The sequence below is a fragment of the Argiope bruennichi genome, chromosome 1 (genome assembly GCF_947563725.1).
Source record: "Argiope bruennichi chromosome 1, qqArgBrue1.1, whole genome shotgun sequence".
NCBI classification, from domain to species: Eukaryota; Metazoa; Arthropoda; class Arachnida; order Araneae; family Araneidae; genus Argiope; species Argiope bruennichi.
In genome coordinates, this window is record NC_079151.1 from 30,703,884 (window position 1) to 30,724,653 (window position 20,770).

The following is a 20,770-nucleotide window of genomic DNA, read 5'->3' on the forward strand; positions in this document are numbered from 1 at the left end:
TTAAATTGACACTGAAATATTGGAAGTATTGCCCTCAGATTCCTTATATTCAATTTATATTCCCTTGGAATTAGTTTTAGTTTTAAAAATTACTTCAACTCCTCTTTAAACTTTAACTATATTAATGATTGGGTTTTAATTTAAATATCTCATTTTTTCATTAAACCAACCTATCCAAATAATTTGCAAGTTTCTTATTTCGATTTTTTTTTCTTTTTAATTTTACTGCATGCGCAAGTCAAGTAACAAGGGTTTTAGTAATTTCAACAACAACAAAAAATTGCTCGTCTAATGCATGGGTTTGTTTAAACATATATAATTCCCAAAGAGAGCAATATAACACAGATACATTTCTAAACGAATAACCTAGATAAATCGCTGCGACTAAAGATGACAAATAAAAATGCGAAGAGTCTAAAAGAAGCGTTTCTCAGATAATGCAACAAATAACATCTACTTTGATAGCTTCCTACACATCTCTAAGAATGCCAATTATACCAAGTCGCTACAGTCAAAAATCAAGATGACCGACGAGGTAAATAATGCAGTGAATGGGGTTGCTAGAAGAACAAATGAGATTGCTTGTTTGAATTCCTTTTGGCAACAAATTCAAAGGGCACAAGCAATTATCACAATATTGTTATAGTAAGGCTACAAGAAGCTGAAAGATTGTTCTAGCCGCGACTTTATCGTATATTTCTATAATATGCCATGCTTTGTGCTTACTTCCATCCTATCTTGAAAAGAATCGGATATGAGTTTTATAATCTCTTTTCTTTGATAGATTAGATAAAAATTAAATACAAATACAAAATTTTATCGCTAAGACCATTTAACAAATTTCATTTACCTTACGTCATTAGCTTTCTTTGTATTTTGAGATTGGCGACTTCGCGTCTGTTGAAGATGTAAAACGTATCAGCTACTGTTCATTTTTGGATTTAAAACCACTTGCACTTTTGCGCATGCGCCAGAATGCATTCATTAGTCAAATAAGGGTGAGAGATAAGATGACAGGAGGAAATGTTTACACTTAACAATAAGGTGAACTCATTATACACACACTTAGGGAGCGTAGGAACTGCGGATAACTCGTAATAATACCGGTAAAAAATACTAATTCACAATAAAATACTTTAGAGCAGTTTTTATTTATTATAAGAGTCTCGCGCATAAAATTATGGTGAATAAATAAAAATTATTAAAATCTTAAAATTTGCTAATTTACTTTTCCATAAAACAATAATACTTTGTTAAAAAAAAAAAGTTTATTTGTTATTGAATTTTTTGCTTATATTTCGAGACTAAAACGCTAGATAATTTCCTTCGCATTTAATTTTATTCTTCGTGCGACTCCTGGAAGCTTTTTAACCTCTGAACTAATCGTATAAGCAATCAATATGCAATTATGAGTTAAAATAACAGAAACTATATAACGCATACACTTCGGGGGTGGGGGCACTGAACGGAAAGCATCTAATAGGGCTGAATTCAAGGTGAAAGAATGGCTAAGAACTCTGAAAACGCTCTCATCTTGCCTCGTTTTACCCCTTAGCGAGGTATAAATGCCGAAAAATGGTGCTTTCGGGATACTGAAATGAATAATGGTTTTCAACCGAACGAAATGTCATTATGCGATTCACCTTGAAAATTCATTGCGTTAACTATCTCTCTTTAACAAGCAGATATTCACGAGTTCAAAGTAAGATAATAAACATCAAATTGTACATCAGTTGTAGTATAAAGCAGTTTTATTTTAATAGTCTCATACATGCTTTGTCCATTGTATATCTAAACCCTCCTAATACCGTCAAGTCCAGTCCAGTCACGTCATATTATCATTAACTCTTTCTAGGGCCATGGGAAGTATGCTTTCCACTAAATTCATCAATCTTTGTATGTAGTTTTGACAAATTTTTCAATCAGACATAAAGATGCCTCATTTCCTTATCTCACACAAAATGGTATGTCTTGCTTTGTAACTAAATTTCTTTTAATTAATTTGGTTAATTGATAATTATCTAATAAGCTAAATGAGTCACTTTTCTTAAACCAATCACAATCCTAAAAATATTTTAATACACCATGACATAAAAAAATGGCCCTTTAAATGGTTAAAAGTGTTATTGCCTAGCTCGACTATCTTCCAAGATTCTCATTAATTTTTGTAATAAGGAAATGAAATTACAGTAAACAGAATCCTTATTTAGCTTCCAACAACGGAAGCAAATCACGTGATTAAATATGTGAGGAAACAAATACAACGGTTTAAATTCCAGTGCTGCGATGAATATTGTTAAAAATTGTGCAAAAATACAAAATCCTGAAAAAAATTCGCAGAACAATTAATATCGCTAAAGAGACAATTTCTTGTATTTTAAAATGATGCAAAAATGAATATCATGTAATAATATTTTCGGGAGTTTCTGTAAGAAGAAAGGGCAACAAGACTAAAAAATTATTTTGTAGGGTCGACAAAAGCAGACTATGAAGTCTTTAAATTGCATCAGGCCAGGTTTTTTTTTCCCAAAACTGCTGTCTGTCGCTGTCTGTAAAACATACAATTAACCCTTTGCCTTCGAAAAAGTAATTCGATGCATAATTATTCACTTAATACATGGACTTGTTTATTACACAAAAAATAAATTCACACAATTGTCTTAAACTGAATTTCCCTGAATAAATTAATCCTTTTACCAGTCTGTAGGCCTTTTTTACAACTAAAATTAAAAAATAAAATATCACACTGATGCACCGTCTCGAATGGTAAGTGAGAGGCACCATCCGAGTGCGAAGGGTTAAAGAATATATAAACTTTGATAAACATTCCGCTCTAAATGGAATGATCATAGGAGTAATTTGAACCTCATTTAATTCCATCTATTCATTTGTCATTCTTTTCACTTCATCAGCTGCTCCAACTTGACGATCTTTTGATCTAGCGTATTAATATATTGGTGTTGATTTTGTTGCCTTGATTTACCATTATTTAATAAGCTGAAATGTTAAAAAAAATGGAGGGGCGAATTTCAATGAACCAGTTTGGTGGCTGGGATTTTTGGCTATGTATTTGACTCGCAGATGAGCGCAGCCTGGAGTATATTGGTGTCAAGGTGTCGAACACTTTTAACAGCATCGACAAGAGGCGAACTGTACTTCCGTATTGAATGGGATTGATTTCTAGCGGTCCATCGTTGATTCAGTATGGCTTTGGCTGGAACGGAGTATACATTGACAGCGAGAAAAGACAAAACTCAATTTTTAATTAAAACTTGGAAAAAAAAGATACTCCCCAGGGGAACTTCCAATTTCCAAAGTAGATCAGTGCTGAATTCTGAAACTCATCTTTCCCCTTTTCTTTATTATAAGTTGAGATCATGTAAAAAATAACACTTATTAAATCTAGGTGCTATTACTTTACTTTGTATTTTATAAAAATATAAGGTAATTTTAAAAGTTTAAAAATTACCTTAACTTTTAATCAGAATGAGAATCGTAAGTTAATGATAATGGTTTCTCATTTAGAAGCAATTCTCATAGTAAGCAAAAACTTTTCATATTAAGATGCAAAAAATAAACAATTTATAATGCACAATAAAGTAACACAGAATGAAAAAACAAGGATTTTCATAAAAATCGATTAGGATCCATTTTATTTTTAAAATCTCAGTTGTAAATGTAAACAACTGGATTACATTCTTAATAATGTGCTTCTATAAACATCCAGTTATAGTTTTAAAAAAAGACCTAGAAAACATGCTTCTGAAGTCTTTGGCGATATTAAAAACAGCAAATTATAATTTACAATTAATTTTGTCAACAAGTCAGCAAAACTTAAAAGATCCCCCGAAAGAAACTCGTTTCGAGTTTATAATAAAATCTTCAAGATGGCGTCCAGTACATCTCCCACTCGATAATTGGTCTTTGCAGAGCATTCTAAATATTCTCGAGCTGAATACACACTTGCCATGTTTTCGCCCCACGTATATGGTGTGGCCCTACCGAAAAGTCTCAGATCTGTTTTGTTACCTACAATAAGAAACGGAGGCATGTGTCGTCCCGAATATCGCCGAACTTTTTCATACCATGTATAGAATTCGTCGGAACTTGTCTCGTCCCCAAGATCGACAACGAACACAACGACATCAATCTCATTGATTCCACCATGCCTATGGAAGAAAGGACGCTCATAACCCTGATCCTCTGGGGGCACGATTCGAATCTGGAGACATACCTCACCTTGATGCTTAATAGCAGATCGAGTGGAAGCTTCCAGAACAACTTCTCGGCAAGGCAAAGATGGGAGGACTGGAAGTTCAGAATCGTTCAAGTTGTTCATGCGCCAGGCGAGGCTATTCCGTCCACTACCTGCCTTACCCACGAAGGCTATTTTGAAATTCTTTCTAGGTTTCTCATTTTGAAAAGCTTTTCGATTGCTACTAATGGGGTTGCTAGGAGAAACACTTGACGTGGCCATTAAAAGCTCAGAAATACCAGTTTTGAAATACAAAACCTCTTTGGAACAGCCAGAATTTATTATTGTTAACGTCTAGCAGACGCGGGTTTTTATAAGAAGGGTATCACGTGTAAAAAACCTTCCAAAGTTGTTGCCAAATAGAAATTAAAAATATTTGATATGCATGCACAGTCACCAATGTTTTATTATTATTATTTTGTGGCAAAATGAATCCTAGATACAGCTATTAAAAAAATCTGAAATTAATCTTTGCAAGTAAAATTATTTTCTTTATTATATTGTTAAGCGTATATATAACTGAATTTCTTTTCTTAAGAATATCAACGATCACCGAGGATAAATGTAGAGACTTTTTTAAAAAAAAACTTTGCAATATACAAATAAAAGCATAATATTTCTTCTCTCTTTTATAAAAATAACCCTTAGATCTATTTAATTCTTCAAGAAATAAATGAAAAAAGTTAGTTAAAATAATTAATGTCTTACCCAAGATTTTTAATGTAACACACTAGAAATGATGCTGCACTACTATAATTATCTTGCAGCCTTGGCGACAACTTGGCTTTATTGGCAATTCAGAAAACAAGTTAAAAGAAAGATCATTAACCGCTACGGGTATTCATACTATATATAATATTCTGAGGAAGTTAGTTTTAGATCTTTGTGTCAATCGAAATTATAAGTTCGCTAAAATGGATCTAATGGTCTTTCCAAGATAAAGAGAAAATTAATCACTATATCTGTTTCCTCAATTCATGGTTCACGGGCTAATTAAATAGATAATTTTTTATTCCTTTATTTTTTTCTTTCTCAACACTTAGGAATCAATTGGGCCGAGGTGGCGTGTTGGTAAGGTCTCGGCTTCGGAACCGGAGGGTTTCAGGTTCGAGACCCGATTCCACCGAAGAACCGTCGTGTAAGAGGGTCTGTTGCACGTTAAATCCGTCATACCAAACGTCCTCCCGCTGGTGTGGAGAGGGGGTGCCAGCTCAGGTGGCGTCCTCGTCATCTGACCGCGGTTCAAAATGACGAGATTGGTCCCAAAATAGCCCTAGTGTTGCTTCAAACGGGACGTTAACATAACTAAACTAAACTAGGAATCAATTATCAAGAGAATCCTCTATAATAAATAGAAAATAATTAATAAAATTAATAGAACTATACTGTAGTAAAATATCTACGAATTCTTTCAGAAAAGAAAAACCAAAATTTTATAAATTGGATGCATAAAAATTTTATAATTGGGTGAAATGGTTGAATTTTTGAAATTTGTTCAATTTCCGACATTTTTTTCTTGCCAAAATTTATATAATAGGGTGATAATCACCAAAACATGGTTTCAAAATGAAAGGGCTTGGTGTAAAAGGAATTTATTCCTAAGTTTATTCCATAGAAGGTTACCTCCCTTTATTCTATATATTCTTTCATAATTTCTTTTTGATTGGAAATGGGAAAACCCTGAAATAATACAAAGCTAATGAGATAAACAGTTGTCTATGTGAAAATTTTTCGTTTGTACTAATTTGTTTCATGACTACAGAATTCAAAAGATGCAACAAATGAATTTCATAGTTTTTTTTTTTTTTTTTCAAACGTTAACCAATCGTGGTGGCTTGAAAGTAAGGTCTTCGCTTCAGATCCATAGGGTTCAAAGTATGAAAGTTGGTTCCATTACGGAATCGCCATGTAAGTGGCCCAGATGCACATTGAATTTGTGAGAATTAAATCTCTTCCTAATGACACGAAAGCTTCGAGAAGTGGTGGAATATCGGTTCAAATGCCTTGGTTCTAACCGTTGCTCAAAATTACGACCTCCATTTCAAAACATAATTCTCGTATTACTTCGAAACGAGACTTAAAAATAACAACATTAAAGTGTAGCATGGATCATTACGGATAACTTCCTAGCATCTACTACTAATAAGTTTTTCGAAACCTATCCGAAGGCATCCCAATAGCCATTGAAAAATTCATTAAATGGCATGAATTCGAAACTTGTATTGAAGGGTATGATTGTGACGATTAAAATACTATGAAATGTGACGCTTTGGAAGAATTAAATGCCACCTTTCCAAAACAGGACAACTAGGGATTGCAATACCGGTATACCGAATACCGGTATTTTGAACCATTTGTACAATTTTGTAATACCGGTATTCACAAATTTAAATACCGGTTTTTCGGTTTTTACTAAATTTTTAAAATTGTCTCCACTATTTGTTCAGGGATCGCGAACATAGCAAAATAGCATACGTTTTTGTTTTTATGTCTCCTTAACGGGCAAAATTAATTAACTTATTAATGGTTTAATTAATTGCTTAAATCTAAATTAGCGAAACATGGATTATCCCCGAAAGATACTGTATCCATAAAGACTGATGGAGCAACAGTTATGAAAAAAGTTGGAAAGTTGATTGGTGCAAATCAGCAATTGTGCTATGGACATGGAATTCAATTAGGAGTAATAGATGTATTATTCCAAAAAAATAAAGAACAGAAGAATCCAAATACTGTGGGTATAGAAACTTCGGATTCCAAGTTTGAAGAGAGTGAGAGTGATATTGACAATGAAGATAATGACAATGTAATTGTTGAAGAAGATATTGCTAATGAGGATGAAATATTAACCCATCAAGAATCACTTCTTATAATTTATAAAGTTCGAAAAATTGTTAAGATATTTAAACGTTTCCCTATAAAAATGATATATTACTAAAATATATACTAACTGAAAATAAAACAGAATATAAGTTAATATTAGATTCTAAAACACGTTGGAACAGTTTACTCCTAATGATGGAACGATTTTTGAAACTGAGAAATCCAATTCAAAAAGCAATAATCGACTTAAACCTGTAAATTAATTTTTCAGATAATGAATTCGACTTAATATCCAGAACTATATCAGCTCTAATTCCAATAAAACTGACAATTGAGGCATTATGTCAGAGAGATTCTAATTTCTTAACAGCTAATGGAACAATAAATTTCATGTTGCAGTCACTGAAAGAACTGCACACATCACTATCTGAAGAATTATATATTATATTGAAAAATCGCACAGAAGAAAGTCATACCGAAATAGAAAATGTCTTATGGTATTTACATAATTATAATGATTTTAAAAATGAAAATGAAAAAGAAAAGAAAAGAACCAATTCCAATCTGATTTAATTTAGAGTAAATTTTCTTAAATTTTTTTACCCACAAACCTATCCACATTCAGAAGAATTCGGTACAGTTATCGAAAATTATGATGACACTAATGTCGATAGTGAAAAGGAATTGTCTCTTGAACAAAAATTAGAATTAGCTATAAATAAAAAAATTTCAACGAACCAAAATACAATACAGAAATCAGCTATATCCAAAACCATCCGACGAACCATCCATTGAAGATGAGGGATTTAGAGGTAAATACTTGGAAAAAGTATATCACGCATTATTAACAGTACCACCAACTAGCGTAGATGCTGAAAGAGCGTTTTCGACAGCTGGTCATTTTTACACAAAATTACTTTCCAGGCTTAATGACAGTACAATGGATGCATTATGTTTTTTAAGATCACATTTCAAAAATTTGTAATAGTACCACAGACTGAATAGTGATATTTACACTTTTTTTGTGATTTAAATAAATAAGATGTTCCTTTACTTTTTTGTGATTCTTTATATACTATTATAGCTTGCAAGCTACAAATTATTTGTTGTGATATTTACAATCTTTAATAAATCTGGCATTAAGAAACAAAAAAACATGTGTTTTCTTTCTTTTTGTAAAATTTCCAATAACGGTATTAAAACCGGTATCCCGGTATTAAGATCTAAAAAGTACCGAATACCAGTATTGAAATTTTGGTCCGATATTGCAATCCCTAAGGACAACCGAGTTTATGCCTCTAACCACAACATTCTGTGAACTTCAGCTTAATTTAACATGTACCTTAACAGTCATGATTGCCGATATTTCTGCAGACGATTAATAACAAGATAATTTTGGTAGAAATATACAACTTATTTTTGTGCTTTCTAAATAGAAAATATGTAAATCATTTATCTTATATTCTTTTATTAGTTTGCCCTCAATGCAAAATTAATAGATGCAGTTTAAAACAAATTCATTAACAAACCAAAATTTATTTCCTTCGCGTATTAATTATATTCCTTATTTCTACATCAAATTAGAGAATTTCCGATGTTTAAATCTATAATTAAGTTCAGACTAATAATTAATTGATGTTAAAAATCACTTAAACTCGCTTCGATATCTATTCACCCTTTACTTTCTCTTGTGGATTTAAAGGATGTTTCATCTAATTAGAAGCTTAAATAATTTCGTAGATCAAAGGATAAATATTTCACAATCCAATGACAGAAAACGGATGAGTCATTGGCTACTACGCAATTATCAGATTATTTACATTTATATGATTTTACCTCTTCGAGATATTAATATGATAAGGCCCTTTCTCGGATAGTTTGGATACGGAGGGTAAGATTCTACAGATATCAATTTAGAAGTCCTAATAGAACAGTAGCTGCCTTTGGCTATCAACTTATTTGTCAGGAATATTGCTTTCCCGATGGCTAAACTATTAATACTGGATGAATGATTAGTTAAAATAGTTAGGTAGACTGAATTAATTATTTGATAAGTGTGCAAAATATGAATTTAATGGTAACTCAAATATATAGTAGTCAAAATAATTTCCTATGCCTTCTACTTTCTACTCATAATAAAAATGAAAGTGTGTGTGTGTGTGTGTGTGTGTGTGTGTGTGTGTGTGTGTGTGTGTGTGTGTGTGTGTGTGTGTGTGTGTGTGTGTGTTGGCGGCCGAATTTTTATGACCAGACATTTTAATTAGGATTGATTTTAATTAACTAAAACGAAAGCGAAATTTTGTCGATTTTTCGCAATTATTTCAAAAAATAGTATTGCACAAAAATTACTTTTATACCATTTAAAAAAATTTATCTTTTCAATGATACCAATTTAATAGCCATGCGAATTTTTCCAAAATTTTGGCAATTTCTTAAAAATATTTTTTTGTCCTAATTTACAACCAAGGATTACATTTTTGCCTTGAAATTCAAACCGTTTTCACCGCGTCGTCAAATATTTAGTAGCGAGATTTTCTCCCTTGGTTTAAAACTGCAGAAGAAAGATTTTGTTTAAATACTATGTAATTTACTAAACAAATTAGATGGAGTTGTCTTCCTAAAACTTTCACGTGTACTCTTTAATAACAATACTGTCCCTGTCCCTCGGCATAAAATTGTAGGCCTTGAACAAGGCCATGATTGCCATGAGTGCTCAGATTTTTATTTTCAGAGTACAAAAAAAGAGAGTCGTGTGTTTCGTAGTATAGTAAAGAAAATCGGTACTTCTGCATTAACTACTTGCCATTGGAGAACGATAGTTATAAAATATCAATCTTTAGTGCGAATAGAGCATATGATCTTCAACGAGTTTTTCAGAACCATTAATCATTGGCATGTGGTTAATGTGCAAGTGCCTGAAATTCGAGTGTGTATTCTGGACATTTTTTTCCGACTGACTAAAAACCAAAATTTAACCTAGAACTACAACTGTAATCACATGATCGCAAATTACATTCATTGGAATCATTGCATTTTTGAGTTAATGCATTTATATGTATGCGAAAGTACAAACCAAAAGACAATCGATACATGTGGCTCAAAATTTGATAAGAATCGATATTTTTTATGCTATAATTGGGATTCAAATTTCTTTTACCTAAATCCTTTTTTTTAATCAATGGATTGTCAACCACTTGTCTGATTTGATTCCAAAATCGATGCAAATCTGCATTTTAGATGTGTACAACATTTTTCCCATCTTGCCAATTTTATTTTGCAATCACCATATCAGCTTACTTTGGCATAGATAGATATCCTTTGAATGGATTTCTTTCAAAATTGGACAGATGTTTACAAATTTGGCGTAAAGATCATATGCCAACTTCTCTCCTTCTATCTTAAACCTTTTTTATTTATCGTATTCTCAGGCAGACTGACAGACATAATTCCAAGATTGTGTTTTTCGAATTCAGGGAAAGTTGAGACGTGAAGATTCGTCAAAATCTCGAAGTCAAACTTTTTCACGATGACAATACTTTCGCTTCGTATTCGAGAAAGTATCTACTTGAAATGGTTTCCTCAATATTTTAATAAAGATATTATTCTCCTCCAGTACCAAAAAAATTGTAGACTTAGGTAAAGCAGAGAATGATTTACATGGCATTGGCTTAAAATAATTACGAAATAGTAACCTTTAGTGTGAATTTAGCATTTTTACTGAATATATATCATATCATTCTTGGTGAGGTGTTTTTTTTTTTTTTTTTTTTTTTTTTTGAGATTAAACCCTGGAATGCAGTTAACAGTAACATAAAATCAAATTGGTGTTTAAGACCCGTTTTTCCAGACTGATTAAAATCAAAATTTAACACAGAATTACAATTGTAATAACAAAATCGCGTACCAAATTTCGTATATTTAAATCATTGCATTTCTGAATGATCGGGTTTACGTGCTTCTGAAAGTACAGACCAACAAACGATTAACCCCTTGATAAATATGACTCAAACTTTGATTGATGTCTATGGTATGTATGTTAAATATGTTTACTGAATTTTATCCATAGAGCTTTTCTGGTGTTTCTGGTTACAAATTCTGGTTATCATGTTAATTTATATTTTGAACACTGGACAGATTGATTACCTCTGAATGGATTTTATTCAAAATTTGATAGGTTTGACAAATTTGGTGTAAAGACTATATACAAAATTTCATCTGTCTTAAAGTTTTTGAATTATATTTGTCATAGACAGACTGATGGACAGACATAATCCCAGAAACGTATTTTTCAAAAGTAAGTAGATCTAAAATGTGGAGATTCGTCAAAATCTAGAATTTGAATTTTTTGACAATTACAATATTATACTTCTTATTCGAGGAAGCAAAAATAATGAACAGATAAATAGTTTTGTTGTTATGATTACATCCTATACATAAGACTATTCTTTTAGATATCATTTTCACACCTATACAGGTAGGCATATAAATATAGCTCAAAAATATGTTTTTCTTACCCCAAAAAAATATAAAATGCGAAAGTTCATCGAAAATTTATGATCAAATCTTTTAGCGGGAAAAAAAAAGAACTTTCAATCTATATACTTAGCGCAACTAAGAAATAAAAACAATTCTTTCAAAAATATAATGAAGTTCTGGTGTTCCCCATGCCACTGACAGGTGCCGCTTTCGACAGAATTAATATCATCAGATTTTTTTCTCCTCTCTTAAAATTCATATTATTAACAGTTATCTTTTTTTTATGCATTTTCAACGAAACACAAGCCTGTCACTTTCAGATATGTCGAAAAAGTTTCGTTCTCTCTTTCGACATTTCTTCCAGAATTTACTTAGACAGAATAATCTTCAAATTGAAGATGTATTAAAATCTCCACCCCCACCCCCACTTTGAAAGTTCAAAAGACAATACAAATTGACAAGAATTAAAGAGACAATTTTAAAAACGCTCTCCGCATCGCCAAAATTTCGTCCGATTTTAAACGATTTTGAATATTAATGATGCTGCGGCTTCATTTTTTACTTCGTTTCCAGCCGCAGGAATCGATAATTTAATTCATTATTAATCCTCCCAGACAAATTGCTTTTTAAGTAATTCGACTTGTCACTTTACTAATATCGCTTGATTTAAAATAAATTACGTGCCCTTTCGAATATTTCAGTTCCGAGCTAATTGGATCAGGCATCTGATGCTAGAAATTTAAACATTTATTTCATTAAATTCCGGAAATGAATTTTAGATTTCTGGGGAACTAATTTGATCTTTCGTATGAATCTTATTTCAATAATAAATTAAGTACATCATCTCATTTACTATCAAATTTTCAGACATTAATCCCTAAATGATCTTGAATGTGTCAAATCATGGAAAAAATTATAGTATCTAATTAAAAAAAATCATGGAAAGTAGTTTTCCCGAAACTTTTTAGTGCACCCTCTAATAAAAGTGTTTTTCCCCGCACTCTCCCATCAACTCCCGAAATGGCCATTCTACAAGATCATGAATACCCCGAATGCTCAGATTTTTATTTTCAGAGTCCTGCAGATTAGCATTTCGAGCTTCGTAGTGAAGAAAACTACAAAACATAAGAAACTAAATGTATAAGACTACATTTTATACATTCTTACGCCTGATTTTTTGGGAAGATTAAAACGAAAAATCGACACATATCAACAATTTTAATGACTAGATCAAATACCAAATTTCATTTATTTGTCATTGCAAGTCTGAGTTATTGAGTTTACATGCAAGCACAAGTACAAACCAACAAATATGTAATAAGATTGACGGATTTAAGTCAGAGTTTATATTGATCTACAATTACGATGCTAAAACTATGTACCAAACTTCATCTAAATTTTCATACTTTGTTGTCATAGCGTTCTCTTGCACTCTAACAGCCAAAACGTAGACTAACTGGGAACAGATTCCGTTCAAAATTTGATAAACATCCCTTAATTTATTGTTAGGCCACATCTAAATTTCACCTATTTAGCTCAAAGTGTTTATGAATTATAGTGTTCACAGACAGATAGACATAATTCCAAAAATGTACAAAAATGAATTGAACACCAATTCAAACCAAGTCCAAGACATCGGGGAAAGAGGGGTGCAGTATCTTCTAAACACCCCTGAGCACGGAGGGCAGATGTCTGACTTTATCTCATATGAAAATAACACTCACTTGCACAACGCCGTTTTACAAGGGGGCTCTTTCACACACCTCACAGATAGAACACAGGATAAAGAACTACCATAGCCGAATCAGGAATTCAAACCAGGGACGGGGAAGACGCGTTGCCCCTAGGCCAGGACTCCGGCGTATATATTTCTCAAATAATAAGCTGTGAAGTTGCAAGAAAATCGAAACAGTGAGCATTCCGATTTTTCCAAATCCGAACTGTATCTTTCCACTTCGAATATATTGATTAAGTTTTAAAGTAAATGAGAGCTCCGTGTGCATATACTTACATTCTAGGGAAGATCATTACGTTTAGAGAAATTGATATAACCCAAGACGCTGGGGCCACAGACAAACGCATATGACGCGCGTTTCTGTAATGAGATACTGATCTTTTTTTGATGAGATCTTTGGTGCTGTGCTGAAGGCAGCAAATATATATGCTTGTATATTTCTTCAGTAAGAATATACATAACGAGGTGTGGAGAGGAGGGGGTGGGTAATCTCACTCTCTCTTTCAATTTCGTAAATTGAATCTTTCTGCGGGGGAAAAAAATCAAATGAGTTTTACCCTTTTATACTCCTCAAAAGCTTATGAAAAGGGGAGGAAATTGATTCTGTCCTGCGTAAAAAATGGCTCAAGCCTCCTATTTCTGGTCGTTTGTAATCTAAATTGAATTTTGCCCTTTATTTCGCTCGTATCGCCGTTTGATGACAAAGTCGTTCGCGTTTTATAAAGCTCGTCAAAGAAACAAAATACTTGCTGTCATTTCGGAACGGAAGCCAGCCATTTTTCATCGGCGGAGAAATATTTTGGAAAGGTGGGGTTTTAAGGACGGTGAATCTCGGTCTATGTAAAGGGAAGGGCTGTTTTAAGTACATAAAAGACATCCAGGGATGAAAAATAGGTGCTTTATATCGCTGAGATTTGAAAAATGATCTCTTTTGGTTATCCCACTCAAGCTCCTTCTGTGGTGTTTTTATAACATTTCTGGGGGAATAGCCCCACGAAGATCGGGATTGCTTCTTTGCCCGAATTAAGTTTCGAGGCGGCTTCGCATTTATTAAATTTTCCACGGCTTTATAAGAATGTTAAACTTTCTATATAAAAGTTATCCTTCTCATTCATGTTCCCCGGGAGTGGCGGGTTGGAAGTTTTGCTTTCAGAATATTAAATGAAACTAAAAGTTATTTTTCAATATTAACGAAACTTGGTGCGTAATACCTGGAAAGTGGATTCCTCAAGTTATATGTTGTCTTTTGAAATAAAAGGAGAAATCTGTTTATTAAAGTTTAAAGCTTAAGTTGCAAAGAAATAAAATATTGACAAAATGAATTTGTTTCCGAGATTATATTTTTATAAAAATATTATAGGTAGATTTTAAATGATTCCCAGCCTTCTCATTTTGATTTTTTTTTTCTTTTGAGTTATATTGCTTACTAGGAATAAAAATTGTTAGCAGTTTTGATAATATATAACAGAAATCTAATAAATGATCTGAAGATCTTAGATCTAAGAATTTTTAACAAATATGGAAATACCATTTAACAATTGAAAATCGAATTCTCATAAATTTTGAAATAATACGTGAACAGTCAAAACATTCGTGTTGTATTATTTATTATTATTATTATTATTATTACTATAAGTGTTTCTTTCTTATATGCAAAGTATGAAAATAAGAATTTATCAAGAATTTGATTATGAATAATTGATGGAAACTGTTTTAGATTTTTCCAAATCGGAAAAAAAAAAAAAAAAAAAAAAACGTGAGTCTGTGAATTTAAAATTGGAAGTAGCAAAACCAATAAAATTTTGCATGTGATTTTTGCATCAAATCTTAGATTAAATCCAACAACTATATCTGTCTATCTATCTATCTGTGCATGCATGAAACGATAGCTAAACCAATAGGTTATGTGCAGATTATCTAGGTAATTTGAAAAACGAAACAATTTTCCACACTTTAATGGATTTTCCTAGTAACTGTGTAGATTATCTAGATAATCTGCAGATTAGTTTATTTCTTCAGCTTAGCTGTAACACATAGAATAAATAGAACATATATAAGACTATTAAGATAACAAAGAGATATTATAATAAGATAACAAATTAAGATAACAAAACTAAACTTTTTCACATATTCTTCAATAAATACACTTGGGGAATAATAATAACAAAAGAACTCATTAGCGTGTGATCTTTGGCAGATAATCACTGGAATGAGGTTAATACACAAGTACCAGAAAACCAAATGGGTATTTTGGACACCTATTTTCGACCGACTGAAGCCAAAATTTGACATAGAACTTCAGTTGTAGTCACAAAATCATATATTTATGTCATTGCATTTCTGAGTTAAGTTATCGAGTTTACGTGCAGTGCGAAAATATGGTACCATAGATGGTTAACCCATCGGCAGATTTGGTTCAAAATTTGATAAGAATTTATGTTTTAGATGCTTAACCTGTGCACCATATTTCATTTATCTAGATCTTTGAGTTTTATAATTCTCGTGTTCACTTCAATGTAGGCAATTGGACTTCGTCTTGATGGAATTACTTAATAGATATCTGCATATGTAGTGTAAAGTCTATATGCCAAAATTGAATCCGCTTAATTCAAAGAGGTTTTGTATTATCGTGTTTACAGACAGACAGTGAGACATAATTCCAAAAATGTGTTTTTCGATCTGAAGGAAGCTTGATTTGTCAAAATCTCGAGTTCGAAATTGCTGACGATTTCCATACTTTTGTGCTTCGTGTACGAGAAAGTAAAAACGCAACAAAGTAGATAGATGAATATTAGTATATAGTTTTAGCACTAGAATTATAAATATATTTCAGATATTGAATCAATTTCATCATCGAGTTGCATGTCTGTCAGTATGTCTATTCGTGCGCAGATGAATTTTGAAAACTCAAAAGTGTAACTGAACTTAAGTGAACTGAAGAATTTCAGAACACGAATTTCACTTCCGTGTTAAATGTTAGACATCATATAGAAATTATCATCGAAAAGGTTGGTGAGAAAACCCTTTAACGTACAATTTTCTTTTCTCCTCGGAGATTAAATGTACTTTAATAAATTTTCATTTCATTCCAGATTATCCTTTGAAATATATTTAAGATAATTTTTCCCTTGACTAATCATCTTTGTTTGTACAGATAATTTCATCTCAAATTGAAGAAATGCACTTACCAATTATCTTGCTTTTTAGCCTATTAATAATTAATCATTCATTTTATTCAGAAATTTGAATATTTTTAACTCTTTTTGATTTGTTAATTTAACTTCATTTCGAAATTAGCTTGTAAACTTTAAAAATTATTGATTTTTGATATGAGTTTTATCATATACCAGCCCCTTTGGTGACTACCTGATTCGGAAGGGAATATTAATTATGTTAATTCTAATTAAATCTCAATGTAAAATTTGAAGCTCGCGATTCCTTCAACAAAGTACATTTCAGTATTATCAAATTTAGATAAAAGTGTTAAAATTAAAGCTTTCTTATCTTAATAGTCTTATATAAGTTCTATTTATTCTATGTGTTACAGCTAAGCTGAAGAAATAAGCTAATCTGCAGATTATTTATATAATCTGCACATTAATTAGGATAATCCATTAAAGTGTGGAAAATTGTTTTGTTTTTCAAATTACCTAGATAATCTGAGCATTACCTATTAGGCACTCGCTAAAGTAGGTTTGACATGGGTTATGTTTTTATAAAATGTGTTTAATTGTTTGATCAAACTGTCTCTTCCACCATGGTCAATTGACAAATGAGTGGAGTATAAAATGTCAAACAATTCTTTGGCATAAACAAACCTTTTTATACTTTCTCTCGCATCTGTGACTCAATGAGTTTTTCACAGCCTTACACAGTCAACAAACACATCATACCTTTGAATTATTCGATAATCTCGAGATGTTACTTTCTTTTGGATACTTATATTCGCTTTACATCTCCAATTATGGAATCATACTCTCATTTTGTCACTAAAATACTTTTATATTTTGAATATTCACCGAAAAAGTTTGCGAAGAAGCTTTTCTTCATTTTACTCACCAGTTTGATGCTTATATACTTGGAGCAAGTTTTACATGGTTTTATTCAAGTTTTCGATTGGTTCGCACAAGTTTTACTTGGAGCATACTTTTAGTTCCAAGTGCATACTTGGAGCTAAATTTTCTGCTTTAAAAAAATAACAACGAAAATTTACGCACTAACAGGCAGAAACCAATTTGAAAACAGAATTAGCTATGCTACGTAATGGCAGCCGACGTAAATTATGAGAAATAAAAGTAACCGGCGACGACCATTAGCTGGCGAAACCCAACGAAATGTGGAGGAAAAGGGTGAAGGTGCAGGGAAATCAAATGAGAGAAACAAAATTTTTGAACTTCACCGATACAGAAGCCGATAATATGCACATTACCTAGTTAAAATGCGGTAAACTCTTGCTTCCACACTTTAATGGAGCACTTGGAATTAATGGAGCATTGAATATTACAATTCAAAATTAGATATATTAACGATACGTTATATTATAATGGCCAGAACTCCGACATTCCCTGTAAAGTAGAAGACGAAGATGTATCAATAAAAGCGCATTTAGAAGTAAAGATTAAGAAAAGGAGAAAAAAAACTGTTGTAGAGCAAACAAAATTATATGGGCTAATTTTCTTTTAACTTATTTAAGAACTTCTACAACAGCAGTTTAGTTTCTGTAGATGGCTAGTCTGCTGACTAGCTGAATATTGTAGGATATCAGATGAATATATTTAGATAGGTTGGCAAACGTCAGTGTAGTCGTATTTATAACAAACCTAATATTTCTCTGCAACTAGTTCTCCGCATCGTACTTTTCTCCTTTTCAGCAAATAAATTCATTTGACTGAAAAGAAGCAACAGTAACCAACTCATCAAAAGTGGAGAATGTTTAGTCAAAGAGGGTCTTCAGCTCTTCAAATGAAATTCATGAAAACATAAATTAAGGTTAAAAAAAATTGGTAATTTCCTTTTCTTTTTCAATTTGAATATTTGTTGGTTTTCAATTTGGATACGGTTGCCTATTCAATCACTCGATAAAACCAAATAATAAAATCCTGTAGTCGCGAAAATTTTGATTTGTATACAAGAAACAGAAATAATTTGAACTTGGCACCAGATATAAGAGCCGAATGAATTTGACATTTGCTTAAATTGCAGGGCTACTCTACTGTAAGATTGCGCGGCTTCTTACGTAAAAAAAAAGAAAGATAGATAGATAGAAATAAACTTGTTTTCCAAAAAGGAGAACATTGAAAGACAATATCAGAAGACATGTCTTCTTTCCCAAGCTGCAATTAAATTCTAGTTTAAAAAAAAGCATACAGCGTGTTATCTCTCTGTTTTAGCTGAACAATGTGAAAAAAAATAAGCATTTGGAAGGCAAAGAGAAAAGCCATGTCTTCGCTTTTGTCTTTTGAGAACTTGCTGGTACAGAAAAACACTTTTAGACGGGTTGAACAGATTTAACGGAACATTATTGCTTTTATTTTGAAATGTATATTAAAATATCTCTACTTCTAATTGAGCAGAATATATGTTAAAGCTCTATAGGTTGGACTCTTAGATCTAGAGCTATGAAACGTGGCAAAAATATACAATGGAATGAAGAATCATGCACTTCGGATTTATTTGTTTTTAAATTTTATTGAATCAAGCAAGATGTTTGCTTTTATTTATGATAACATTCGAAAATGATATGGCACAAAATAATTTTTATATTATTTTACAATTGACAAAAAATTGTCTTCTTGTTCTCGTGTAATTTTCTCCCCTCGAATTTTGGTAGTTCTTTTCTCAAAATATTTTTCAATAATATTTTTCGTTGTTGCAATGAAATTCAAACCTTTTCTATTGGTTCAGCAAATTTTTAATACGTGAATTTCTCCTTTTATTGAAAACTAAGGGCATAAGATTCTGTTCAGTCAGCGAGTTCGCAAATTGTACAAACTAAATCTATGACAAAGGATACCGACGTGCTCTGATTGGTTTAAGCCTTGGCATCTTTTTGGCAATGTTTCGCCAAAAAGATGCCATACCGAAATATATTTTTATAAAAATAAATAAAATTTGTGAATTTATCCCCGTTTCCTATTTTTTACGGTTTATATGTAATATTAATCTGGAACACATATACAGCAGAAAGGATCAAATCCTGAAACCTAAATTCAGGAAATATAAAAATTGCAATTTATTAAAAATATTTTTGTGTGTGTTTCTTCTTAATATTATTTTGATATAATTAAAAAAAATTAGCTACGGAATCACATATTCCGTTAAAGCTTACATATTTATATGTTTTAGGCATTAAGTAATCATCTTCCCATATGTAGTTGATGGGAAAATAACAAAAGTTCAGCAACAAGTTTCAATGACTGCATAAATTATCGAATAAAGGTACGAAAATCATAGAAAAATAAGAATTATTTCTTTGCTGCATCATATGTTGAGTAATTACTTTCATTTAGTTTTTATACTTCTGTGCATTAACAACATTAGTTACTTGTATTACTAATATTATTAATAATATTTATTATTATTATTAATAATTAGTATTAGTAGTATTACTAGTAATATTTAGAGAAAACAATTATAATAATAAAAATTAGATCGTGTTGATATTCACTCGTATCTTCCATAAAACTAATGAAAGGTACAAGGTGTGAGCCAAATAAGCGAAAACTACATTATTATGAGTGCAAAACATTGTCAAAAAGATGCCAAGGCTTAAACCAATCAGAGCACGTCGGTATCCTTTGCCATAGACTTACAATTTGCGAACTCGCGTTCAGTCAACTCATATAGGGTATAAGAAAGTGAAGTTACAGTTACCACGAAAGACAAAGTGAAATTTAAAAAAAAATAGATCATAGGAATATTTAAATTTTTCGCAGTACTATGATTTTGTAATTATTGTCTTCATTTAGGAATGTTCATGCATATGTTACCGTTATAGCTCGAAAGCCGTTAATGCGCAAATTACCAAGCTAATCAGCATATTTATTGATTACAATAAATATGCAGCATATTTATTGAATACAATAAAAAATTTTATGGTATTCGCTTAAAAGGGTTTGAACAGCAATAAACGCACATTTTTTTTTTTTTTTTCCATCTCATAACTAAGAAAATCGTCATAATTCATTCTATGCTTTAACTATAGTTAAGTTTTGCTATTCTTATGAAATATATCTAAATTATTATACATCGGAAACTTGTAAAAGCTGCTCTTTACTATAAATTCTTCGATTAATCGAAATTTCGTTGAAACTCTGATAAATTATGCGAGGTGATTCAGATCCCCAAATTTGTGGAGCTGAAATTAAATTTTCAATGCCATCTTTTACCAGTATTTAAAACTAAAAAGCCTTCCTTCAAAGAAATTGTTTTAAGAAAAATAATAATAATTTTTTTTTGTATATTTTTAGTCATTTTTTTTA

At 31.5% G+C, this 20,770-nt stretch overlaps 1 protein-coding gene across 1 annotated transcript; it reads right to left on the bottom strand.

The window, feature by feature from the left end:
* Positions 1-3,868: 3,868 nt before the first annotated feature.
* LOC129972189 (uncharacterized) lies at positions 3,869-4,477 on the bottom strand. The gene has a single exon (XM_056086222.1). The coding sequence runs from the start codon at positions 4,475-4,477 to the stop codon at positions 3,869-3,871; it is 609 nt and encodes a 202-aa protein (XP_055942197.1).
* Between the last annotated feature and the right edge of the window lie 16,293 nt (positions 4,478-20,770).

Excerpts from the sequence above, each read along its gene's own strand:
- LOC129972189 (XM_056086222.1), bottom strand. The coding sequence starts at position 4,477 with ATGGCCACGTCAAGTGTTTCTCCTAGCAACCCCATTAGTAGCAATCGA.